Source organism: Lathyrus oleraceus, chromosome 1, assembly GCF_024323335.1.
Source record: "Lathyrus oleraceus cultivar Zhongwan6 chromosome 1, CAAS_Psat_ZW6_1.0, whole genome shotgun sequence".
Taxonomy (NCBI): Eukaryota; Viridiplantae; Streptophyta; class Magnoliopsida; order Fabales; family Fabaceae; genus Lathyrus; species Lathyrus oleraceus.
Window position 1 is genome coordinate 267,417,448 of NC_066579.1, and position 27,610 is coordinate 267,445,057.

The 27,610-nt window shown below is 39.0% G+C and overlaps 2 protein-coding genes across 2 annotated transcripts; both read right to left on the minus strand.

Moving 5' to 3' along the window:
- Positions 1-23,206: 23,206 nt before the first annotated feature.
- LOC127102618 (uncharacterized) lies at positions 23,207-23,827 on the minus strand. The gene has a single exon (XM_051039966.1). It carries the CDS (start codon positions 23,825-23,827, stop codon positions 23,207-23,209), a length of 621 nt encoding a protein of 206 aa, XP_050895923.1.
- Positions 23,828-26,406: 2,579 nt separating this feature from the next.
- On the minus strand, positions 26,407-27,147 carry LOC127102630 (uncharacterized). The gene has a single exon (XM_051039978.1). It carries the CDS (start codon positions 27,145-27,147, stop codon positions 26,407-26,409), a length of 741 nt encoding a protein of 246 aa, XP_050895935.1.
- Between the last annotated feature and the right edge of the window lie 463 nt (positions 27,148-27,610).

Here is a 27,610-nt window from a genome sequence, read left to right on the forward strand (position 1 = left end):
TTTTGTTTTGGGACAGATTTGCAAAATTCTTAAAAGCAGAAAAAGTTTCGTCTTTGCTATGAAGGAATATAGTCCAAGTAAATCTAGAGTAGTCATCAACTATTACAAAGCCATAGTAATTTCCACCTAGGCTCTTTGTCCTAGAAGGTCCAAAGAGATCCATATGGAGAAGCTCAAGGGGTCGTGAAGTTGAAATTATATTTTTAGATTTAAAAGAGACCCTCGTTTGCTTTCCCATTTGTCACGCGTCACATTGGTGGTCTTTTGAAAATTTCATTTTTGGAAGACCGACTACTAGATCCTTAGATGCAACCTTGTTAAGCAAATCGAAATTAACATGCGCTAGACGTCTATGCGAAAGCCAAGAATCATCATTCAAGGTGACTAGACATTTAGTACTTGTTAAAGATACATCAAAAAGGTCAAGCATATAGATATTGTTTACTCTTATTCCCTTAAACACAACGTTCTGTTCAGCATGTTCAATTATGCAGCAAGTTTTTGTGAAAGAAACTTTATAGCCCATGTCACACAATTGACTTATGCTTAACAAATTATGTTTAAGTCCCTCTACTAGGTGGACATTAGAAATAGTAGTGGTGGAGGTATTACCTACACTACCTTTGCCGAGTATAGCTCCTTTGTTATTGTCTCCATAAGTAACATATCCCTTCTTCTTTGCTTTGAAGTCTATGAAAAGCGATATGTCACCGGTCATGTGCCTTGAGCAACCGCTGTCAAGAAACCATCTTCTATCTACGGAAGCAAGACACTCATCCTACAATATCAAAAGAGAGAAGTTGGTACCCAATTTTCATTGGGTCCAAGTGGGTAAGTGCTAACATGGTTGCCTTTTGGCTTCCATTGATAAATACCTTTAGGAACAAGAAATCTCCTAAACTTGCATTTCTCAATGGTATGGCCAGCATGACAACAATAATGACATAAACCATGATGATGTGTTTGTTGTTTCTTGTTCATTAAATCCTTTAGAATAAAAGAGTATTTTGCATATGGTGGATTTAATGACTTCTTAAACAACCTAGAGTCAACGGCATAAGTAACTTTAGGTTGTGAGGCTTTTTCCAATTTGACCTTGAGAGTGTTTACCTCTTTTTGCCAAATGTGACAAGCTTCACAATACCTAACTTTACTACATCCGTCAATGTCAATAACTTTTGAATTTTCTGCAATACTAGCTTTTAACCTTTCTAAATCTGTTTCAACTTTGTATACTTTACCTTCCAAAAATGAAAAAAACTGTTTATCGGAAGATAGTCTTTTAAAAGCATCTACAACTTCGTTATGCAGTTTTTCAAAAGCTATTTTCAATTCGGAAAAAGACATAGAAGAGAAATTATTATAATAGGCTTGTTTTACCTTTTTGTCATTGATTTTCTTCTTGTGGTAGGACAGATTTTTTGTGTGAGCCATAAGACACAGATTTGCGGCTTCATCACCATCACTTGAGCTTTGTGTACTTGATGAATCAATATCACTTTCCCATGCAATGTACACTCTTCTTTGTTTGTTGTACCCTTTTGGTGAAGCTTTTCTTTGATCCTTATACTTCATAGGGCAGTCCGTTTTATAATGTCCAGATTTACCACAACTAAAACAAGATCCCCTTCCTCTACTCTTCTTGTTCTCTTCCTGTTTCAAATCTGTAGATTGTCTTCGAAACTTCATGAGGTTTTTGTCGGAATGCTTGACTCCATTCTTTCGAATGAATCTATTATATCTCCTTACAAACAGTCCCATTTCCTCATCATCCGAATCTTTGTCACTACTTGAATCATTGTCGCTTTGCTCTTTTCGTGAGGACTTAGAGCTAGAGGCCACAAGAGCTATTGACTTCTTCTCTCCCTCTTTGTCTCTTTTCTTCTCCTTTTCTTTCTTACTCTTGTTTTCAAACTTTTCAACACTTTCTAATGCTTGCTGATGTTCTTCCAGCTTTCCAAACAGAGTTGTGATTGTAAGTCTCGTTAGATCGTTGGCTTCCTTAATTGTTGTTACTTTAGGTTGCCACTCCCTGCTAAGACACCTCAGAATTTTATTAGTAGCAATTTCATTGGAAACAGGTTTTCCAAGAGCATTCAACCTATTAGTGAGATGAGTGAATCTCTTTTGCATGTCGGAGATAGATTCTCCTTGTTTCATGCGAAAGAGCTCAAACTCTTGATTGAGTGTGTTAATGCGGGACTGCTTTACTTCAGTAGTACCCTCATGGGCAACTTCTAAAGCATCCCACATTTCTTTAGCTGTCGTGCAATGGGATACCCGATAATACTCATCAACACCAAGTGCTGAAATTAGCATGTTTCGAGCTCTCCAATCACACGACCACTTTTTCTCATCTTTCTCATTCCAATCATCTTCTGGTTTAGGAACTATGGCACCAACCGCATTTGTCATAGTAATTTGAAAAGGACCATTTTCGATGGCAGCCCATACTAGCCTATCCACAGAATTTATGTGAACTCGCATGCAGTCTTTCCAGTAGCCATAATTTTCACCGTTGAAAATAGGCGCTCAATTATACGCCCCCTTTGGTTCAGAATCCATACTGTTACAGGCAGCCATAGAGCACCAGCGAACCGGCGCTCTGATACCACTTGTTAGACGGTGTGGCTAGTGATCGAGAGGGGGGGTGAATAGATCACCTTTTTAAAATTGAACGGATTTAAAATTTTATCAAAGTTTTTAAACTTGGCGGAAAATTTCAGTCCCGAATCGACTTCCGTCTATTCTGAACCGCTACTAGAAAACCGGACACGCGAGTTTAATGCTGGATTTGGATAAGAATGACAGAAGTTATTAACACCGGAATCTTAGCTAGTTGAATGCACTTATCATTAAAGTCTATTTCCAATGAATAAAACCTGGCTAACAATTTTGTCAAACAGTTGGTGTGTATGTGCTTAATGATGAACAATGGTGGACTTTAGTTTGAAAGTTTTCTTGCCACTATTGTATCGCAAAGAGTTCAGCCACAACACACAAACTGATATTGCAAAACTGATGAAAACGTAAAGAAAAGTAAGGAAAGAATACGATACGCAGAGATTTGGTAAGGAAGTTCCCCACGTCGTCCTCGTGTGTGGGTACGTCTCCCTCTCAATTTCAAATGAAATTGAGAACTTTGATTATCAATTATGCCGAATTCGTAGATACAAGGTTACGATACAAAGACAGAATTCTAAATTCCAAGAACTTCTTCTTGTATGAAACCTCCACTTGATCTGAGCACGATCAAGAATTTCCTGCACGAAATTGCAAACAATTCACCGGTTCCACGACCTGTTTGCGAAATCCCCCGATCTCCAAACGCAACGCTGCGGCTGAATCTGTTTTGCAAACGTGACTAACAAACCCTCAAGAACACTCCAGTTCTTGAAGGACAAACCAATTGGTTTTTCCTCGAAACCCCCTTCAATCTTCAACTCAGCTAGATCCTCGATCGTTCCACTGAAAAAACTCAGCTAGATCCTTGATCGTACCACTGAACGTTATCTCGTTGATCCTTTAATCCAAAGAACAAGAATGATTATGTGTTGATGTTCTTGAAGAAAAGTGATTGAGAAGATGAAGAAGATGAAGTCTCTTTCAGGTTTCTGATTGCTCCAAAAACAATTGCTGCTACACTCTTTTGATCTTGTGTTCAACTGTTTTTCTTCACATAATTCGTATCTACCCCTGCTGTCACAACATTTCTTATATATGCAAAAACAGAAGCTGTTAGAACATAAAACAGACTTATGCATTGATACATGATGGTATGCATCGATGCATACTGTAAGATAAATGAGTTTTTGGTGAATTTAAGTGAGCATGGATCGATGGATAATTCATATGTATTGATGCATATGACATTTCCACTAACATGGATCGATGCATAATTCGCATGCATTGATACATAGGACATTTCAACTAATCATGGATCGATGCAAGGCTCGTATGGATCGATCCATAGAGTATTTTGCCTGTCCATGTATCGATACATGACTCGTATGCATCGATGCATACTGAACAACAGAATTTTGTGATTTACAACATACTGTATGGATCGATGCATAGGATTATGTGTTGATGCATACTTACACAAAATGGATTTTATGAGTTCTTTTAAGAGATGTATCAATGTAGGTCTTTATGTACAGCCACGCAACAATAGAATGGAATAAAAACACAGATGTATCATGTAGGGTAATGCACAACCAACATTTGGATGATGATCACACAATTTGCTATCATTCAAAATTTATTCAAAGTAAAGAATTTTCTCACATGCACTACCTAGACGCTCTGGATGAAGAGTCAATTAGAGGATGTTCAAATCTTTGAGAGTAACATTCCTATCTTTTGTAACAATATTGTTGCCATTTGTTTAATCAAGAATCCTATTTTGCACTCCAGAGCTAAGCACATAGAAATAAAACATCATTTCATTAGAGACTATGTCCAGAAAGGGGTAGTAATGTTGAAATTCATTGATACAAACCATCAATGGGCTGACATCTTTACAAAACCCCTTTCTGAAGGTAGATTCTCCTTCATCTTAAAGAATTTGAACATTCAAAATTGTCCTGAATAAAATGTGCCTCTGAGATAGCAAAATAAGACTCTGACGTAAACAGTTGGATTTTGTATCTGACTCTGATACTCCTACCACTTAGAAGTCGTCTGAGTTAGAAATCTCCAGGAACCAACCCTTTGGTATTCCTGAAGAACAGATAAAGCAAACACGGGGAGCATCATGCGTCTGACCTTGGAACATCTAGGCAGCTGTCTAGCAGTAATCAAGAAACAGTCTCTTGAGATCTCCTCGAGCAGTGTACTGATTTTTGGGATTATACATCATTTATGAGCTGTAATCATTCTTCCGCTAACGTGCATACTTGGTTTTTGTGTTAAACTCATGTTTGTGTGTCGTTTTGCATGCGCCCTAATTTGGGTATTTAAACTCTTCTCTTTACAATTTGCACACTTTTCACTCTCACAAACACTCTCAACCCTCTTGCAAGTATTTCTTCTCTCAAGGCATTTCTGCAGTGTGCATTCTAGTTCATCAATGTTCAACCCAGTTCATCAACAATCTTCATGGATTCTCAACAACAATCAGTGTATAACATCTCTCAACAGATGAACTCAAATGAGCAAGCTCCCAGTTCAAGCAATCAAACCTCAGTTGTTACCGGTGTCGTCTCCACTCCCATTTAGAAAGAGCCTCACATTCTTGATCGTGAGCCTCATATCCACCTTGCAACCCCTTTTGAAAAGATGGAAGTGTTGTGTGAATCACTGGTTGATTTTGACAACATGCGAAGGAACGGTGTCGACCTCACTGACGAACTGAAGAATCAAGGTTGGGGAAACTACTTACAACGTCTCTATGGCCTAGTCTACACAAATTTGGTGAAAGAATTCTGGAGATTTGCTGACGCTGACGATCACTACATCGTCTCCTATGTTCTGGGAGTCAAGATGGTGATCACTGAAAAGTCTATTGCTACTCATCTGGGCATGGAGAAAGCTGGAGGAAGACGCATCTACAACATTAATCCTAGGGCAAAGTATCTGTCCCATGAGATTAACCCAACAATCTTCCAACAGAACACTGAAAGAAAACATTCCAAGAATAAGGAACTGCATCAGAACCTCCGGGTATGGCTGAAGATCATTTTGGGCACCATCCATCATCGCCCAACCTCCAACTCCTCAGATTACATCAACATAGACCAGAAGTGCATTATGTACTGTATCCACAAGGGTCTGAAGCTCTGCCTTCCTGCCCTCCTCTTCAAATACCTCAGAGACTCTATAAGAGATATAAGAAACAACATGAAGACCATAAACTACATTCCTCTGGGGAGGCTCATTTCTGACGTCCTGATTGAAAGCGGTCTCGTGGACCATCTGATACAGTTCAGACTCATGGAGGACGTGATGATAGATACTGGAAGAGCTCTGAACGCCCGCAATCTGAAGAGCATGGGAATTCTTAATCAAATAAGGGTCAAACCAACTCTAGACACCTCCTGGGAAGCTCTTAAAGATCAGAGAAAGATCCCAAATGGACTCTATTTGTTCTTGAAATTCTGGTATCAGATATAAGATGTCGAAGGTAATGTCACGACACTAATATCTGTTAATACACAATGGATAAATAAACATAATTGTAAAGCAAATTACACAAGCAATTGTTAACCCAGTTCGGTGCAACTCACCTAAGTCTGGGGGCTACCAAGCAAGGAAGGAAATCCACTAAAATAGAATTAGTTCAAAGACTATCGGTACACTTCACCAAGTTACAGTCTTTCTCACCTAATCTCTACCCGTTCAATTTCTACCTAAGCACTCTTAGATATGAGAATCCACTCATTTCCCTTACAATCACAAACCCGTGATCTTAAACAACAATCTCTTGTGAAAAGAAAATACTTTTCAATTACAAACTCTTGATTTTACTTCACAGTTTCAATCAAGAATACACACTCTTGATCTTACTTCAAAGCTTTGATCAAGAAGACAAATCAGTCCAATTCAATCATTAATGGGTGACTTGAATGACCTACAGACACAAACCCTAACTCTCTCTCTAAATTTCGCTCAGTCTTGGTTGTGTGTACAATCAGGTTTTCTGAGTCCCTTTTTATAGAAACATTGGACATCTTGAAAACCCTAAATATATTTTCCAATCAAATCTTTTTATAACAGTTGTATAGATCTTCCTGGAAAATAAGTAAATCTGGTTGAAATCCCTGATAGAATGCGCCAGCTAGCCATATCTTCAATCAACCAATGATTGCCTTTAATTGTGCAATCACAAAACACCAGACATTCATACTGAATGGTCTGCGTACAGGATGTCATGACATCGGGTCTGACATCTGGAAAAATCCTGCATAATCCAATTTCCTTTTATAGCAAGTACAGCCATATCAGATACCATGACATTGTGTATGTCATCTGAAACAATCCTGCATGAACATGTCTTCCAGTTAAGCTCCAGCAGGTACAACCAATATCATAAGCCTTGTCATTTTATGTGGCATTCTGAAACAATCCTGCTTGCATATATTCTTTAACTCCAGTAGGAACATAGGATATCTTATGTTAAGACATCACACAAGACATCTTGTGAACACTCTTTGTTTTTCCAAAATTGCTGCCAACACTTAGAATCAACAGTTCTCAAAGATCGACCCTCTAGAGGTAGTCATGTACTACTTATATGATCTGCACAAACAAGGAGTTGAATTCTCAGACTTCTCCCTAGATTGACTACCAAAATTTCCTCCAGATTTCATGAAGAGGCCACGAGAACCATCTGAGAAGACAAAGCAGGCGAAGAAAGCAAAGCTGGGAGAATCTTCTGGATCAAGACCTCTAGTACCTCGGACTGGATCCTCTGGTAAGTTTGCCTCTCTCCCTCCTTCTGTACAAGTTAAACCTATCGCTTCCTCAATCCCTCAACCAACGCCCATATACACTAACTCAGAAACTCCTCCCTCAACCACCAGACCATCTAACCAACCCTCTCAAAAATTCAACCTAGCCACCACATCTCTACCCATTTCGGAAGCAGAAATGCTAAACGAAACAACCTCACCCTCCTCATCTTCTTCTCCAGAATCACCACCCTACTACACACTTTCATCAAACACTTAACCATCTGACCCTCACTCCCTAACTCTGGCTCAGCTCCAAACACGTGCTGTGGCCTCTCAACAGCCAACACAATCCATTCCTGAACCAGAAGTTACCTCTCCACCCACAGAAAACCCAAACACAACCACATCTGACCCTCTACCATCCGAACCAATTCTCTCTGAATCATAACCACACAACTCTGACATACCCCCACCAACTACATCCGCTGAACCATAAACACCCACACTCAACTTAAGCCCTCCCACTTCTCCACCCCATACCTCTGAACCTGAAAACCCCCTTCTATCCCTTGAGGAAGCAATAAAGGTGTTTGCAGATGCTTCAGCTGACAAGGTCAAGTCTCTGACCATCAACTCTGGCATCAGTGATGATCCCTCCGCTGTAAGGACTCACTAGAATAGAGTGATAAGTTAGATGACCTCTGAAGCCTTTAAGCTGAAAGGCCTCTCTCTGAGCAAGTCCGCAACGACTTCATCAGAGACGCTGAGATCAGACTTCAGGAGCGTCTAGCTAGAGAAGCTAAGGAGCGGGCATGCAAAGAAGCTGAAGAGAAAGCAAAGCAAGAAGAACTGCAAAAGATCAAGGAAGTTGAGGCCAAAGCTCTAGCTGATGTCGCTACTGCTGTTGAAGCTGAAGCACAAGCCAAAGTTGCCGCTGAAGAAGCAACTCGTCTGGCTGAAGAGTCTCCCTCCAGGGTAGAAAAGGATGCTCTGACTCATGGGGAGTCCTCCACCTTTGCCCCTCTGTTCCTAAAGACTCTTGAAGAACTTCAGAAAGAACAGCAGGAAGTCCGAGTCAGATTGGATCAACAGGATTCCGTAAATGTCAACATTTAGAATCTGCTGACCCAACTGCTCCAGAGGATGCCTCCACCTCCAAACCCTTAGGCACCTAGGATTTGTTTCTGTGTTCTTATCTTTTGCTTGTTGCTTTTTTCTGTTTTGCTTGTTGTTTTCTACTTTGTTTATTTTTTTTCTGCGTTTCTGGCCTCTGTACTTGTTATCTGTGAATATATATATCTTTTTGCTCACTTTTTTCACTAAGTCTTTTTTATTCTGACAAAAAGGGGGAGAACTAAGAACAACTCTGATGAAAACATATCTAACTCCTATCAAAACTCTACAAACATTGTTTCTAATTTTTGACTTAGAGATTTGCAGGAAAGTAGCTAGAAACACCAAATCATGAAAGGTCCGGTAAGAACTTCTGAACTCCCAAATTTAACTCAGGGGGAGCTCACTTCTATCTGATCTAAGACTCTTATCTAAAAATGTTTCATCACTAAATTAAAATTGTTTTGTCATCATCAAAAAGGGGGAGATTGTAAGAACAAAATTGTTTCTACAATAGAATTCCAAGATTTTGATGATAACAAAGGATGAAACCAAAAATGGCACCCTAACGAAATTTTTCTAAGTGCGCAGTACTCTAAACAGCAACGAAGTACTCTGATCATTTTATCAGATACAAACACTGATCAGGTACAAAGTGCTAGAAGATCAGACGCCGCTAAGGTAGAAGTACGCCCAAGAAGTTCTGAATCTGACCAAAGCAAGACGGTAAAAAGAACCAAAAGCTCTAACAACTATTGGTCTTAGTTCTGATGTTCAAGAAGACTAGTACTCTGAGAAGCTCTGATGAATTCAGACATGATTTCCTTCTGAAGAATGACTCCGATACAACAAGACTCTGATGAGGATTCACCAAGTCCAGAAAGAGTAATAGAAAGAATTTCTCAATATGGAAAGGAAGTATTTTAAGAAAGAAGTTAATCAGGGAGACAAAATGGTTATAGTAAGAAACACAGAAGTAATGACATTGAATGCTCATCAAAGACCAAGATTCTGTCATCACTCCAACGGTCCTTCTCACTACTATATAAAGGACAGTCTACCTCATTGAGAAACAACAACAATGCACAGAAAAAGTTATTCATATTCTCTCTAATTTTTTCACGAGTTGCTGCTCTCACGTGAAAAACTCTTGCTCCAATATTTTGCTGTAATACTTGCTTACACTTAGAAGCACTTTTGATTACAAATCCTTTTCGCTAAATTATTTTTATTCCTCAAGTGACTATGCGCAGTCTGTATACTTGAGAGCACTAAGAGATCATTCTCTTAGACGATTGGTTGTGTAATCTATCAAGATTAGTGGATTAAGTCCTTTTTGAAGGTGAAATCACCTTAGCCGGGTGGACTGGAGTAGCTTCGTTTTCTAAGCGAACCAATATAAAATTCTGTGTGTTCTTATTTCTGAAAAAGCTTTTATTTTTTCAAACAATTCAAACCCCCCTTTCTTGTTTTTCTCACCTTCACTTTCACGTTGAGATTGAATCCAAATAAAATCTATAACCTTGTGAAAAATGGGCATGAAGTATGTGGTTTGGAATGATAAAAAACTTTAAAAAAAACTCACTACGTATAAAGGCCACTCAAACAATCTAAGGTCATGACTTGTGAGAGTCTTGAGCTATAATGATCCAAATGACTTGCTCTTGGGATCAATGGAAATGGGAGACCTAATACTATAACTTTCATGTTGGAAACCAATTGAGATGAAACCCCTAAGGTCCTGAAAAACTGCCATGAAGATGCTTGGGAATCCTGACTTGGGATACCTAGAAATTTTCTAAGTCTTGGGACAAATGGATGAATTTGAAACACTCCACTTTCAACGATAATATCTTGACCTATGATGATACAAATGCTTTAATCTTGGTACCTCAATGAAGCTTGGAGAGAGGAGAACAAAAGGTCATGAAAGTAGTTGTTCGTTAACACCAAACTTGCTAAAAATAGTAAGTTCCAAAACCCTAATTTCCAATTTAAGCAAGTTTCCACAATTCTTGATTTTTAATGAATCTCTTGACTTTTATTGATCAAATTTCACACATAGACCAAATTTGACTTGAGGAACACAATATTGACAAAAAAAATCAAAAGTTGACTTTTTAACCTGCCCAATTGACATTTCCCCAATTGAATTAAACCAATAATCATCTGAACAATTGAACCTCTTATGAATGGAGTTAATGGCCGATCCTCTACACATAGACACTTAGGGACACATAGAATACCATGGAATCAAGTCTTGCTCAAAAAGTCAGAAATAAAATGACTTCATCACAAACCTTAATTTCAGTCAAAATGGTAAGATAGGAGTGAACACCTTAAAAACCTTGATTCTTCTAGGGAAAGTGAAAAAACTTTGGAACAATTATGTATTGTATGATAATATGATGAAGATTATTCAAAAGTAGTCCATATGTATGCCACATACTGAGATAACCAACATTCCTAGCTCAGGGTTCAAAAGATATGAGAGTGTGATCCACTTCCATTTTCTAGCGGTTCCCATTCAACTGATGAAGTAATAAACCATTTGCGATTTCCTAGGGAATGAGGAAACCCTTGTAGCTTGAATGATCAAGAGGTTGAGTATATCCCACCCTCCTTGTATTGATTTTCACTGCTCTCCCTTCTAAAGCTTGAAGAAAGTCACAAGAGAGATGCCTTGATCTCAATAATGATAGAACTAATGATATGGATGAATGTATGTGATGATAAAACATAAGCCAATTATGGTAACAAAAGAAGAGGTTAGATTTTGGGGTACAACAATATGATTTTCAAAAGGGATATCCAGAAGTTGATGGATGAGAATGTAATCAAGCATAAACAATCGGGGGATATGGGAGATGATGTGAATGTCATTGTGTCGGTGTTTAAGACCCCTAAGTGGGTAGTCATTCAATTTGATAACAACACCGACAATAATGTCAACAGATCAGTATCGCCGTTGGTAATATGGTTAACAGATGATGTCCCTTATGCATCCGATAAAGTTGTACCATACCAGTATAATACCACTATGATAGATAATGGTCAAGATGTTCCTTTTCTAGTTGCAGATTAAATGGTAAATATTGCAGATATTGCAAAGGTGACCCGTAACGGTCATGTGTTCATTCCTGTTTTTCTAAAGAGTGTAGAAGACGTTTCAGTGGGAAAGAAGGCAAAAATTCCTGCAGCGAATCTGGTTAGAGCTCCAATGTGTCAGTCTGGTGAATCCAGCAAATTGAAGGCTAACGATGATGATAAGGTGTTACGACTAATCAAAAGGAGTGAATTTAATGTTATGGAGCAGCTACTCCAGACGCCGTCAAAAATCTATGTGTTATCATTGTTGATGAATTTTGAGGCGCACAGATAAGCATTGCAGAGAGTGTTGGATCAAGCTTATGTTGAACACGATGTCACTATGGATTAGTTTGACGACATTGTTGCCAACATCACTTCTTGTAAGAATTTGAGTTTTTGTGATGAAGAGCTTCCTGAGGAAGGCAAGAATCACAATTTAGCACTGCACATTTTGATGAATTGTAAAGAGGACACTCTGTCCAATGTGTTGGTTGACACTGGATCATCGTTGAATGTATTACCAAAGTCAAATCTGTTAAGACTCCCTATCAAGGCGCCCCGATGAGGTATAACGGCATAGTTGTTAAAGCGTTTGACAATTCTCATAAAACTGTCATTTGAGAAGTGGACCTTTCGGTGAAGATAGGTCCGAGTGATTTCCAAATTACTTTCTAGGTGATGGATATCCATCCATCCTATGGTTTCTTGTTGGGAAGGTCGTGGATTCATGAAGTTGGAGCTGTGGTATCTACTCTACACTAGAAGCTGAAATTTGTGAAGAACGGAAAGCTTTTTGTTGTTGGTGGAGAGAAGGCATTGCTGGTGAGCCATTTGTCATCTTTCATGTATGTTGATGCTAAGGAGGAATTTGGAACGCCATTCCAAGCTTTGTCCATCGCTTAAGAATTCAAGAAAGCTAGGGCACCCATGTCTTCTTTAAAGGATGCACAATAGGTTATTCAGGCTGGCAGCATTGATAAGTGGGGTCGTTTTGTGGAGGTCGTTGAGAACAAGAATATGTAAGAAAAAAGTTGGTTCTACAATGTATCTCTAAGATTTTGATGGTAACAAAGGATGAAAGAAAAATGGTACTCTAACGAAATTTTTTCTTAAGTGTGCAGGACTCTGATCAAAAAATCAGATAGATAAAAACATCAGATACATAATTCGACAATCAGATGTTGTTAAAGAAGATTGAACCCAAACTCCGAATCTGAAGAAGGCACCAGATTCACCAGTTCAAGACTCTGATGTGGTTAGATAAAAGCAACCTCTGAAGTTAAACAACAAGTTGTTCGGGCTAGGCTGGATCAACAGGATTCTATGAACAACAACATTCAGAGCATGTTGTCTCAGCTGCTCCAAAGGATGCCTTCTCCCCCAAACCCTTAGGCACGTAGGCTAATTGTTTGTTTCTTTCTCTATTTTGATGTTTCTTTTGCTTTCTGATATCTGCCTTCTATGCTGCTTATCTGTAATTGCTCTTTTTTTATAAATATTAACCTTTTGTTTTGCTGTCTTTTTTATTCTGACAAAGAGGGGGAGAACTAAAACAGCTCTGATGGAAAAATAACTAAAAATCTTCCCAAAGCACTGCAAACATTATTAAAAATTATTACTAAATCAATGACTAAAGATATGCAGGAAAGTAGCTAAAGCACTAAACCAAGGAAGGTTCGGTAAGAACTTATGATCTATCTAAGGATCTAACTCGGGGGGAGTCCCCTTCCTTATCTACTATAAAAATTGTATTTTTTTGTTTCACCTCTACTCTGTATTGTTTTTTCATCATCAAAAAGGGGGAGATTGTAAGAACAAAGTTGGTTCTACAATGTATCTCAAAGATTTTGATGATAACAAAGGATGAAACAAAAATGGTACTCTAACGAAATTTTTTCTTAAGTATGAAGGACTCTGATCAAACAATCAAATAGATAAAAACATTAGATACAGAATTCAACAATCAGATGCTGCTCAGAGGAAACGCGTCCAGAAGGTTCTGACTCTAATCACCACCAGGTACCAGCAAAATAGAAAGAAGTCAACAACTCTGGTAAAGAATACTGACCCCATACTCCAAATCTGAAGAAATCAAGAGCAGAGAGAAACTCTGATATGGTCAGATAAAAGCAACCTCTGAAGTTAAACTCTGACTAACAAGACTCTGATACAAAATTCACCAGTTCAGAACACGTAACCATGAAGAAATCTGATTTTGGAAAGAAACTATTTCTAGAAGGAAATTATGACACGCACAAAGTTGTTTTAGAAAGAAATAAGGAGAGTAATGACAATAAACAGTCTTCAATGACCAAGATCCTGTCATCACTCCAACGGTTCTTCTCAACGCCTATATAAAGGACTGAATACTTCACAAGGGAACACACCTGAGACACACAAGAATACAAAAACTCTTATTCATCCTCCCTTACGTTTTCACGAGCTGCTGCTCTTATGTGAAAAACTATTGTTCTTATAACTCTGTAATATTTGCTTTTTGTTACAAGCACGTTGCATTACAATCATATTTTTGTTAAGATGCTTCCTCAAGTGACTCTGTGCAATCAGAATACTTGAGAGGGCTAAGGGATTATTCTCTTAGACAGTTATTTGTGAAATCTTTCAAGACTAGTGGATTAAGTCCTTTTTGAAGGCGAAATAACCTTGGCCGGGTTGACTGGAGTAGCTTCGAATTTCAAGTGAACCAGTATATAATTCTATGTCAATCTGTCTTTATTCTGTGTGTGTTCTATCTGTCAAATTTTTTTATTTTTCCAAAACAATTCAAACACCCCTTTCTTATTTTTCTCTACCTTCAATTGGTATTAGAGCTTCAGCTATGTTATTGATTTTTTAATCAAACACTTAACAGTGTAGAGAGATCCAGCGTGAGAAAAACTATGGCCAACACCAATGAAAGAGATAGGTACAATGCTAAACCTCCAATCTTTGATGGAGAAAAATTTGACTATTAGAAAGATAGAATTGAAAGTTTCTTTCTGGGCTACGACGCTGATCTTTGGGACATATTCACAATTGGCTACACACCACCTATGACTGACGCTGGCGTTGCCATTCCCAAAAGCAAAATGACAGATGATCAGAAGCGCGAATTTGAAAACCATCATAAAGCCAGAATGATACTACTAAATGCCATTTCCTACAATGAATATGAAAAGATCACCAAAAGGGAAACTACTAAAGAAATACTTGACTCCCTGAGGATGGTTCAAGAAGGAAATTCCCAAGTCAAAGAAAAAACAAGCTTTGGCTCTAATTCAGAAATATGAAGCCTTCAAAATGGAGGACGACGAAGCTGTAGAGGTAATGCTTTCTAGATTTCAAACTTTAATTGCAGGACTCAAAGTTCTGAACAAGGGTTACACAACTGCAGATCATGTCACAAAGATAGTCAGACGCTTACCAAAGAAATGGAGACCCATGGTCACAACTTTAAAGTTATCCAAAGATCTAAACAATATCAGCCTTGAGGAACTCGTCAGTTCACTCAAAAGCCACGAGATAGAACTCGAGGAAGATGAGCCTCAAAATAAGATCAAGTCTATACCACTGAAGTCCAGATCTGGAACACACAAACCAGAAATAAACAAATCCTTCCAAGATGAAGAGGAAGACTCTAACGATGAAGAAGAGTTCTCGCTTTTGACCAGAAGAGTTAAACAACTATGGAGAAAAAGGAGTAATAACTTCAGAAGACCAAGACCCAAGGGAGATCGCCCAGAATCAACTTCTAGAGGTAAGTCAAACAAAGAAATAATATGCTATGAAGGTAAGGAAACAGGTCATTACAGAAACGAATGTCCCAAGTTGAAGAAAGAAAGCTCCAGAAGAGAGAATTTCAAGAAAAGTTCATTCAGAACCAAAAAGGGACTGATGGCCACCTGGGACGATAGTGGATCTGATTCATCCGAATCAGACTCTGAAGAACAGGCAAATGTTGCCCTCATGGCTACCACCTCCAGAAATACATCAGATGGAGAATCTAACTCTAAAGAGGTATTTTCTGATCTTTCTCCCTCTGACCTTGAATCATGCCTTTCTGAAACTCTAACTTCAAATCAAAAACTTAAACAAAAATTTAAGGCTTTAAAAGGAGTTCTTGAAAGAACTATCAAAGAATATGATAATCTTGAGATAACTGCTTCAGAACTAAAAGATGAAAATCAAACTTCGATAAAAGAAAGAGACTCCACAAATAAACAATGTTTAAAACTTGAAGAAGCATTATCTCAATCCCCAAAAACTTCTAACACAATGATATATGAATATGAAAAATCTTTTCAAAAGTTTCTGAAAAAATGGGATAGAAAGGAGCAGAATGGCATCCATGATTTATGGAGTAAGTCAGAATAATAAAAGAGGAATATGGTATGTCCCTAGTGAAGATAAATCTTCTATAGATGACAAACCTAAATCTCCTTTTTCTTATCGCTACACACATACACAAGCACAATGCTCTGATAATGCTAGAAAACCTAAAGTTTTAAGAAACTCTTGGAAAACTAATCATAAAGGACCCAAAAGATTATGGGTACCAAAGGATAAGATTGTTTATGTTGCAGATATCTTATGCAGTAGAGTTAAGACACCAATCATGGTACCTGGACTCTGGATGCTCGCGACACATGGCAGGAAGAAAGCATATGTTCCAAATCCTGAAACATAAAGATGTTGGCTTCGTAGGTTTCGGAGGAAATCAGAAAGGAAGAATCAGAGCCTCCGGAACTATTGGTAATGGAACTCTTCCCTCTATATCTGATGTTCTCTATGTAGAAGGATTAATGTATAATCTGTTACCAATAAGTCAATTAAGTGATAACAGTTATGATGTAATCTTCAATCAAAAAACATGTAAAGTAATTAATTAGAACAATGGAATAGTCCTATTCACCGGCAAGAGGAAAAACAATATTTACAAGATAAATCTTTCAGACCTAAAAGAACAAAACGTAAAATGCCTGATGTCTGTTCATGAAGAGCAATGGGTATGGCATAGATGCTTGGGCCACATTAGCATGAGAAAACTCTCTCATCTAAATAAACTCGAGTTAGTCAGAGGCCTACCTAAATTGAAGTATTCTTTAAAAAATCTATGTGAGGCATGTCAAAAAGGTAAATTTTCAAAAACATCTTTCAAATAGAAAAATATTGTCTCTACCTCTAAGCCTCTGGAACTTCTTCACATTGACTTGTTTGGGCCTGTTAAGATAGTGTCAGTCAATGGAAAGAAGTATGGACTGGTTATTGTTAATGACTTTAGTCGCTGGACATGGGTAAAATTCCTAAAGCACAAGAGTGAGTCTCACTCTGTATTCACTAGCTTCTGTTCCAAAGTGCAAAACGAATTTGACTCTAAAATCATCACAGTCAGAAGCGATCATGATAGAGAATTTGAGAATAAATGTTTTAAGGAACTATTTGATTCTAATGGAATATCCCATGATTTCTCTTGTCCTAGAACTCCCCAACAAAATGGAATTGTAGAAAGGTAAAATAGGACACTCTAAGAGATGGTAAAATATCCCATGTCTTTATTACAGGAAAGGTTGACTCTACACTCTTTTGTAAAAACATTATAAATGATCTCATGATATGCCAAATATATATTGATAACATTGTTTTTGGTTCGGCTAACCCTTATGTATATCAAGAATTCTCAAAGCTAATGCTGACAGAATTTGAAGTGAGCTTAATGCAAGAACTAAAGTTCTTTCTAGGGATTCAAATCAATCAAGCTTCAGAAGCTAACTACATTTATCAAAGTAAATATATAAAAGACATTCTGAAGAAAATAGAAATGGCTGAATGCAAACCTGCTAAGACACTTATGCATCCAACCTGCATTCTGGAAAAAGAAGAAATTAGCCAGAAGGTGTGTCAGAAGCTCTATTGTGGTATAATAGGCTCTCTTATCTATCTGACTGCTACACGTCCTGATATTCTGTTTAGTGTATGTCTATGTCCCAGATTCCAATCAGATCCTAGAGAATCTCATTTAATAGTTGTTAAAAGAATCCTCGGGTATCTGAAAGTAACCCGTAACCTGGGCCTGATGTATGAGAAAACATCAGAGTATAGACTTTCTGGTTATTGTGATGCAGATTGCACAGGGGACAAAATGGAATGTAAAAGTACATCTGGGAACTATCGGTTCTTAGGAAATAATCTTATAACTTGGCCCAGCAAAAGGCAATCAACCATAGCTCTGTCCACTGCAGAAACATAATATATATCAGCATCATATGCACTACTCAGATGCTCGGGATGAAGAATCAACTTGAAGACCTTCTGATTTTTGAGAGTAACGTTCCTATTTTCTGTGATAATACTGTTGCCATCTATTTAAGTAAGAATCCTATTTTGCATTCCAGAGCTAAGCACATAGAAATAAAACATCATTTCATCAGAGACTATGTTCAGAAAGGGGTAATCACTTTAAAATTTATTGATACAGACCATCAATGGGATGACATTTTTACCAAACCCCTCACTGAAGATAGATTCTCCTTCATCGTGAAAAATTTATACATACAAATTTGTCCAGAATGAAATGTGCCTCTGAAATAGCAAAATCAGACTCTGAAGTAAACTTCTGGAATTTGTATCTGACTCTTGTGCTACTACCAGTTAGAAGCTATCCGAATCATTAATCCTCAGGATCCAACCCTTTGGTATTCCTAAAGATCAGATAAAGTAACATGTGGTACCTCTTGCGTCTGACCTTGGAACTTCTAGACAACTGTCAAGCAGAAATCAAGAGAGAGACTCTTGAAATCTTCTCAGGAAGTGTGCTGATTTAGGGATTAGACCTCCATCATGGGCTATAATCATTCTCCTCCAAACGTGCTTACTTAACATGTTGTGTTTAATGTCTTAACAGTTAAACTCCCTCATTATTGTCGTTTTGCATGCATCCTAATATGTATAAATTCATTTCACGCACTACATTTGCACACTTTTAAACTCACGACCACACTAAAACCCTCTCTCTCAGTTCTTCATCATCCTCAATATTTCTGCAACCTTCATCAAGTTCTTCATCCTTCAACCTTCATCTTCAACTTTGTTCTTCATGGATTCTCAGTAACAATCTGTTTACAACTTCTCCCAACAAATGAATTCAACGGAACAGACACCCATTTCAAGTCAACAAACTACAGCAACCACCGGTGTCGTCTCAACCCCAATCTACAAGGAACCCCATATTCTCGATCGTGAACCTCATATCCACCTAGCAACACAATTTGAAAAACTGGAAGTACTATGTGAGTCGCTAGTGGACTTTGAGAACATGAAGAAGAATGGCGTAGACCTAACTGAAGAGTTGAGAATGCAAGGGTGGGAAACCTACTTTCAACGTCTTTATGGCCCTGTGTACACAAATCTGGTAAAGGAGTTCTGGTGTTTCACAGACCCAGATGATCACTACATTGTCTCCTACGTTCTAGGGGTCAAAATAGTCATCACTGAGAAATCCATTGCCTCTCTTCTGAACATGGAGAAGATAGGAGGAAGACGCATCTAAAACATAAACCCTAGGGCAAAACACTTGTCCCAGGAAATCAACCGTACCATATTTCAACAGAGTGCTGAAGGAAAACACTCCAAGAACAAGGAGCTCCATCAGAACCTCTGTGTCTAGTTGAAGATCATCTTAGGCACCATTCATCATCACCTTGCATCAAACTCTTCTGACTACATCAACATAGATCAGAAGTGTATCATGTACTGCATTCACAAGGGGCTAAAACTTTGTCTGTCAGCACTTCTTTTCAAGTATCTTAGAGACTCAGTCAAAGACACCAGAAACAACATGAAGACCAGAAACTACATCCCTCTGGGGAGACTTATATCAGATGTGTTGGTTGAGAGTGGCTTAGTGGATCACTTGATTCAGCTCAGACTCATGGAAGATGTTACTATTGACACTGGAAGACTGCTGAATGCTCGGAATCTGAAGACCATGGGAATCATTGATCAAGTCAGAGCCAAACCAACATTTGACACCTCCTGGGAAGTACTCAGGGATTAGAGGGAGATTCCCAATGGATTCTACCTGTTCTCAAAGATTGACCCTCCAGAGGTAGTAGCTTACTATCTACAGGACCTTGCCAATCAAGGGGTCGACATCTCTGACTTCACAGTGGACTGGCTACCTGAGCATCCACTAAACTTCATGAAGAGGATGCGAGAGCCCTTTGATAAGTCCAAGAAGGCTAAGAAAGCAACGCTGGGAGAATCCTCTGGGTCAAGACCTCCAGTCCCTCTGGCTGGCTCTCCAAGTAAGTTTGTACCTCTCTCTCGCTCTGTTAAAATAAAACCTCTTGCTTCTTCTCTTCCCCAAACCACTCCAATATACACCACCTCTAAAACCCCTCCCTCAACCACCAGAACCTCTAACCCACCCTCACTTAAATTCAACCTAGCTACCACCACACTACCCGTTTCAAAAGCAGAAGTGCTGAATGAAACTACTTCACCATCATCATCACCATCTACACAATCCCCACCATAATACATACTCTCCTCTGACAACGAACCATCTGACCCCCAATCCCCTACTCTGGCTCAGCTTCAAGCCCGTGCTCTGGCCTCTCAACAACCATCACACTTTGAACCTGATCCAGAAGTCACTTCCCCACCTCCTGAACATCCAAATCCAACTACATCTGAACAATCTCAAACACCACCACCTACACAACAACCAAATCCACCTCCTGAACAACCAATCAACTCTGAACCACAACCAACCCACTCACCATCTGAACCAAATCCACAACCTGAACAAACAACACCATCACCCTCTGCCATTCCTACACCAACAACTTTTGTTGCCTCTATAACTCCCACACTAAATCTCAGTGCCCCAAACTCACCTTTTGCATCCTCCCCATCATCTGATATTGAACCAGAGACTATCCTTCCTACCCTAGAAGAAGCAATACAGGTTTTTGAAGAGTCTTCAGTAGAGAAGATCAAGTCTCTGACGATCAATTCTGGCATCAGTGATGATCCCTCCGCAGTAAGGATCCACTGGAACAAAGTGATCAGTTGGATGACCTCTGAAGCCTTCAAACTCAAAGACCTCTCTGAACAAGTCCGTAACGACTTATTAGTGACGCTGAGATTAGGCTCCAAGAGCGCTTGGCCAGAGAGGCTGAGGAACAAGCCAGGAAGGAAGCTGAAGAGAAAACATGTAACACCCCAATTCTACCCGTCGTAAATTCAATTAAAAATCAGAGTAAACAATTTTCACACAAAATTGAGGCATCACATATATCATTTCATCAACACTTAAACAAATTACACAACACGGCAATTACGCAAGGATCCACTTAGTCCTTGTTAAATAATAAACAACATTGTATATGGATTCACCTAGTCCATATAGCAGCAATACACAAAAAAATCGCAACGGAAATCATTCAAAGAAAACAAGCAAACAAATGCCCATCACAACTATCATATACAATGATATACAAAAGGGCATTGTTACTATAAAAATCATGAAAAGCGTTCATTAACCTCTGAGTGTTACAATCCTAATCAGAGAAATGACGCCAAAAGTGTGCTACCACTATCCTCCTCTCAACGCGGAGCACCTGCACGTTACCAATATAAAGGTAACAGCCAACAACAGTGAGATACTCAAATCATATAATCAAGATAATGATAAGCAATATATAAGTAAATTCGGAAAGTTAGAAATATTGTTACCACATCGCACAATCCTTCACTTGAATGCTTATGTATTTAATCATAAACAAAGTCAATAATCATCCACAACATCAATGTTACATCATAGCATCTCATCACATTAACATTTCATCAATCCATCATAAAACATTACGATTCATCGCATCATCGCAAAATATCACCGCACTTCATAAACCGTCACATAACAACAATTATCACAAAATACGGAAATAAACATAACCAACATATGTGACTCAACTATGCAAATGCTATGCGGTACCGACTCGTCGCTTTGCTATCAAGGCCAAGGCTTTATGCCCACTTCGCTTTTGCCAAAAGGCCACGTCGCTATTGCCAAAAGGCCACGTCGCTTATGCAAATGTATGTGACTCCATGATAAATGATACACATCCACCAAAATCATCATCGCATCAACATAACTCATCACAATGGCCGAAGCCCACGTCGCTATTGCCATTTAGGCCACGTCGCCATTTACATACATAAAAGTATTCACACAACATCATATTCACCAACATTCATACATATGTTTATATATAAAACAAATGAGAATATTCATCACAATCAATTGTTTCATCATACAATCTCTTAGGTAATTCAACCTCATGCTATGTTTATTTACATCACACACCTACACACTATAGTTAAGTGGTATTCCTCATTAATCAAATAGGCTTCCTACTATATCAATTATTAATCACTTTTCCAAAATAATCACTTATTAAAATAAGCCCTTATAATGGCCTATAAACATCAACAACATGTAGAAAATTTCATAATCTTCGTAACGCTTCGAACGGGGACCAAAACGGAGTTACGGTTCAAAAGTTATGACTGTTTGAAGTTTACAAAAAAAAAATTGTTTTCAACTCAGCTAGCGCCGCGAATTTAGCAGGAAACATAGAAAATGCGTTTTTGACCGTTAAATACCTTCCGGACCTCCGATTTCGATTCCGTAAAAAGTCACATTCTCAGACTTCAACGAACTACAATATTTTCAGTATGACAAAGCCATTCTAATCCACAATTTAACTTTTATTTCATCATTCTAAACATCATTCAATTAATTTCCAACACTTCCTAAATTCACAATTTGTGAAATTACTCATACTTTAATTCATCAACACAATAGCATATTTTTCACAACATACATCAACCCCAAACCATCAACAACAACACAACACACAATGTTATTTATCATTCTTCTAAACCTAACCCTAACATTTTGCAAAGAATTGATACATGTTTAATAATCACAAACAATCAACACTACATCAAGAACACAAACAACATTTTCAAAGCAAGGAATCCAATCACAACATCAAAACCCAACAATATCATCTAACAACCATTACCCACATAAAACCCATCATTTTCATAATTATAGGAAATAATAACTCACACCCTTACGTTAGAGATGATGATTGAGTTACTCTATAGTGTTCTAGCAAGCTTGGGTTGATCAAGATGATGCCCTTCTTCTCCAATTTCCTCTTCCTCCTCCAAACCCTAACTTTTCTCTCTTTTCTTCTCTTTTCTCCTCCTTCTCTCTACTTCTTTCTATTTCTCTTCTTTCTATTTCTCTTCTTTCTATTTCTATTCTATTTCTATTCTTTGTTTTAATTAAATAAAAACTAACTAATGGGCTTAATTGTTACACCTCCCTTAATTACTATATACACCACTAGGCCCAATAGCTATTATACCACAATTCTCATAATTAAACTCTAATAATAAATTAACACACAATAAAATATTTTACCGAAATAATTATAAATCAAACATTATAAAAATAATAATAATAACACTTAATAAAAATTGGGGCGTTACAACTCTCCCCCACTTAAATATTTTCGTCCTCGAAAATTACCTCATTCGAATAACTCGGGGTAGGAGTCGCGCATCCTGTTCTCCAATTCCCATGTCGTGCTTTCTTCGACTGCACCAATCCAAACAACCTTCACCAAATCAATTTCCTTTCCCCATAGGGACTTCGTCTCACGACCTTCGATCCTCAAAGGCATCGTCTCAACCGTAAGGTTATCGCGCACTTGAATATCATCCATTTGAACCACATGATACGGATCCGGAATATACTTCCTAAGTTGAGACACATGGAACACGTCATGCAAATTCGAGAGGTTTGGCGGTAACGCCACTCTATAAGCAACTTTTCCCACTCTACTTGTAATTTGATACGGTCCAATGAAACGAGGAGTCAACTTCTTAGCTTTCAATGGTCGTCCAACACCGGTCGTAGGTGTGACTCTTAGAAACACATGATCACCCTCTTGAAATTCCAAATCCTTTCTCCTCTTATCATGATAATTCTTTTGCCTACTTTGAGAAATCTTCATCTTATCCCGAATCATCTTAACCGTCTTTGTAGTTTCTCGAACAATCTCGGGTCCAAGTACCACACTTTCACCAAATTCATGCCAACACAACGGAGTCCTACACCTCCGCCCATACAAAGCTTCAAAAGGCGCCATTCCAATACTTAAATGGTAACTATTGTTGTAAGTAAACTCCACTAACGGAAGGTGAGTATCCCATGAACCTCCTTGTTCAAGAATACACGCCCTTAACAAATCTTCAAGGATTGGATAGTCCTCTCCGTTTGACCATCCGTCTGAGGATGATACGCCGAACTCAACCTCAACTTGGAACCTAAGGCTTCTTGCAAACTCTTCCAAAATTCTGAAGTGAACCTCGGATCTCTATCCGAAACAATACAAAGAGGAACACCGTGCAGCTTCACAATAACATTGGTATAAATCTCCGCCAACTTCGACACCGGATAACTTATGTTAATAGGAATAAAGTGAGCCGACTTCGTAAGCCTATCAACAATCACCTAAATAGCATCACATCCTCTAGATGTATTCGATAAACCCGTCACAAAGTCCATGGAAATGCTATCACACTTCCACTCAGGAGTTTCTAACGGTTGCATCAACCCCGCAGGTTTCTGATGCTCCACCTTTGATTTTTGGCAAGTCAAGCACGCGTACACGAACTGAGCTACTTCACGCTTCATTCCCGACCACCAAAATAATCTTTTCAAATCTTGGTACATCTTAGTCGCTCCGGGATGAATACTCAAATTACTCCTATAGCTTTCTTCCAAGATCATCCTTTTTAAATCCACATCATCGGGAACACAAATCCTATCACGAAACCTCAACACACCTTGTGCATCCAATTTGAAATCCTCATTCTCAGATTGTCCGAGTCCAATGATCACATCAACAAGTTTCATATCCAACTTCTGAGCCTCTCTAATGCTATCAAGAAAATCATTATTAATCTTTAACATACCCAAAATCACACTTCTTGGTGTCACCTCGATCACTAAGCTCATATCTCGGAATTTCTCAATCAAGTCCAACTCTTTCATCATCAAGGTCGGCATATGCAAAGTCTTCCTACTTAGAGCATCGGCCACCATATTTGCTTTTCCCGAATGGTAGTTCAACCCAAAGTCATAATCCTTTAGCAATTCCAGCCATCTCCTTTGTCTCGTGTTCAACTCTTTTTGATCAAACAAATACTTCAAGCTTTTATGGTCACTAAAGACTTCAAATCTAGATCCATAAAGGTAATGTCTCCAAATTTTCAAAACAAACACAACCGCCGCAAGCTCCAAATCATGCCTAGGGTAGTTCTTCTCATGAATCCTCAATTGTCTAGAAGCATAAGCAACCACCTTACCATTCTGCATAAGCACACCTCCTAATCCCATCTTCGAAGCATCGCAATAAACCACAAACGGTTCCTCGGGATTTGGCAAAATCAAAATCGGAGCCGTTGTCAACCTTTTCTTCAACTCAAGGAAACCTTCTTCGCATCGGACATCCCACACAAAAGCAGAACCCTTACAAGTTAACTTAGTCAAAGGAAGTGCCAACTTAGAAAAGCCTTCTATAAACCTCCTATAGTAACCTGCCAAGCCTAGGAAACTTCTTATCTCGGTAACTGACGTAGGAGCTTCCCATTGCAACACCGCATCAATCTTCGATGGATCAACCGCAATTCCGTCGCCGGAAACAACATGACCAAGAAAGCTAACTTCTCTCAACCAAAACTCACACTTAGACAACTTAGCATACATCTCTTCTCTTTCAACACTTGCAAAACAATACGCAAATGTTCCACATGCTCTTCCTCCGACTTAGAATAAACCAAAATGTCGTCTATGAACACCACCACAAATTGATCCAAATAAGGATGGAAATGCGATTCATGTACTCCATGAATACTCCCGGCGCATTAGTAACGCCGAAAGGCATCACCGTGTACTCCTAGTGTCCATAACAAGTCCTGAAAGCAGTTTTCTGAATGTCCTCATCTTTCACCTTAATTTGATGGTAGCCCGACCTTAGATCAATCTTATTGAAAATACGAGCACCCACTAAACGATCCATCAAGTCATCGATCCTTGGGAGTGGATACCTATTCTTAATCGTCACCTTATTCAATTGTCTATAATCAATACAAAGTCGCATGCTTCCGTCTTTTTTTTTTCACCAGCAAAACTGGAGCTCCCCAAGGTGATACACTAGGTCTCACAAACTTCCTTTCAAGCAAATCCTCTAGCTGACTCTTCAGTTCAGCCAACTCTGATGTTGACATCCTATACGGCGCTATAGAGATGGGTCTAGTACCAGGTACAAGGTCAATAGTGAACTCAACTTCTCTTTCTGGCGGTGCACTAGGAATTTCATCGGGAAAAACTTCAGGGAAATTGCACACCACCGGCAAGTCCGCAATTACAGCCTGACTCTCCACAGACAAGCTTGCCATCAACAAGAACACCAACGCGTCTTCTTCTATGAACTCCTTCAATTGTTTCTTGGATAACAATTCTGTTCTTCCCTCTTCTTCGGCAGAAGAAAACCTCACAGTTAAAGCAAACAACATCCTTCTACTTACAATCACGAGCCGCATGTCCTGGCATACCACAACAGAAACATCTCGTTTCACCAAGCCTACACACATTACTCTTGTGACCCGACTTTCCACACTTGAAACAGATAACATTAGTAGGAGCATCTCCCCCACTTGTTCTTCAACCCGAAATCACTTTCTGTTTCCCTTTTCCAACCGGAGTTTCATATAGCTTACCACGGCTGTGTTGGCCCCTTCCTCTCTTCTCAGACAAGATCTTATAGTGTGCATTGTTGTACTCTTCAAAGATTCTACAACTATCAATCAGATCCGCAAAGACGCGAATCTTTTGATATCCCACAGCTTTCTTAATTTCCGGACGCAATCCATTTTCAAACTTGATGCACTTAGAGAATTCGGCATTGGCTCCATCATAGTGAGGATAGAACTTAGCTAATTCAGTGAACTTAGCAGCATACTCCGTGACTGACAAGTTCCCTTGCTTCAACTCGAGGAATTCAATCTCTTTCTTTCCTGGCACATCTTCTGGATAATACTTCCTCAGAAATTCTCTATGAAACCCTTCCCAAGTAATCTCCTCGCCCGCAGTTTCCAACCTTAGACGAGTGTCCACCCACCAATCATTGGCTTCACCTGACGGCTTATGAGTTCCATAACGGATCTTTTGCACAAGAGTGCAATCCATCACTCTGAAGATTCTTTCAATCTCCTTCAACCAAGCCAAGGCTCCTTCAGGATCATACCTACCCAGAAAAGTAGGCGGGTTCTCCCTCTGAAACGTCGCCAGACTACGAGACCCCACGTTCTCGTCAGTATTGGGTGGGTTCTGGAACGCATGAGCCATTGCCTGCATAGCTGCAGTAAGAGCCTCATCATTCCTCCCAACGTTTCTTCCGGCCATCTTACACTTCTTCTCACAACACAAACAAGGATTAGCAACACATTAACAACACAAGGTCGTTAAACAACAAAAGACTCAACAACGTGGTCGGATGGACCGACCTGCTGACGGGTAGAATTGGGGTGTTACAAAGCACGCCAAGAAGAAGAACAGCGGATCAGAGAAGGTGAATAGAAGGTTATTGCTGATGCTGTTGCTGTTGCGGCTGCTGTTGAGGCAGAGGTAAAAGCTAAAGCTGAAGCTGAAGAAGCGACTCGTATTGCTGCAGAAGAAGCTGCCAAGGCCAAAGCTGATGCACTGACTCAGGGGGAGCACTCTAACTCTGGGTTTGTCCCTCTGGTCTTGAAGACTCTGGAGGAACTGTAGAAAGAACAACAAGTAGTTCGGGCTAGGCTGGATCAACAGGATTCTGTCAACAACAACATTCAGAACATGTTGTCTCAGCTGCTCCAAAGGATGCCTC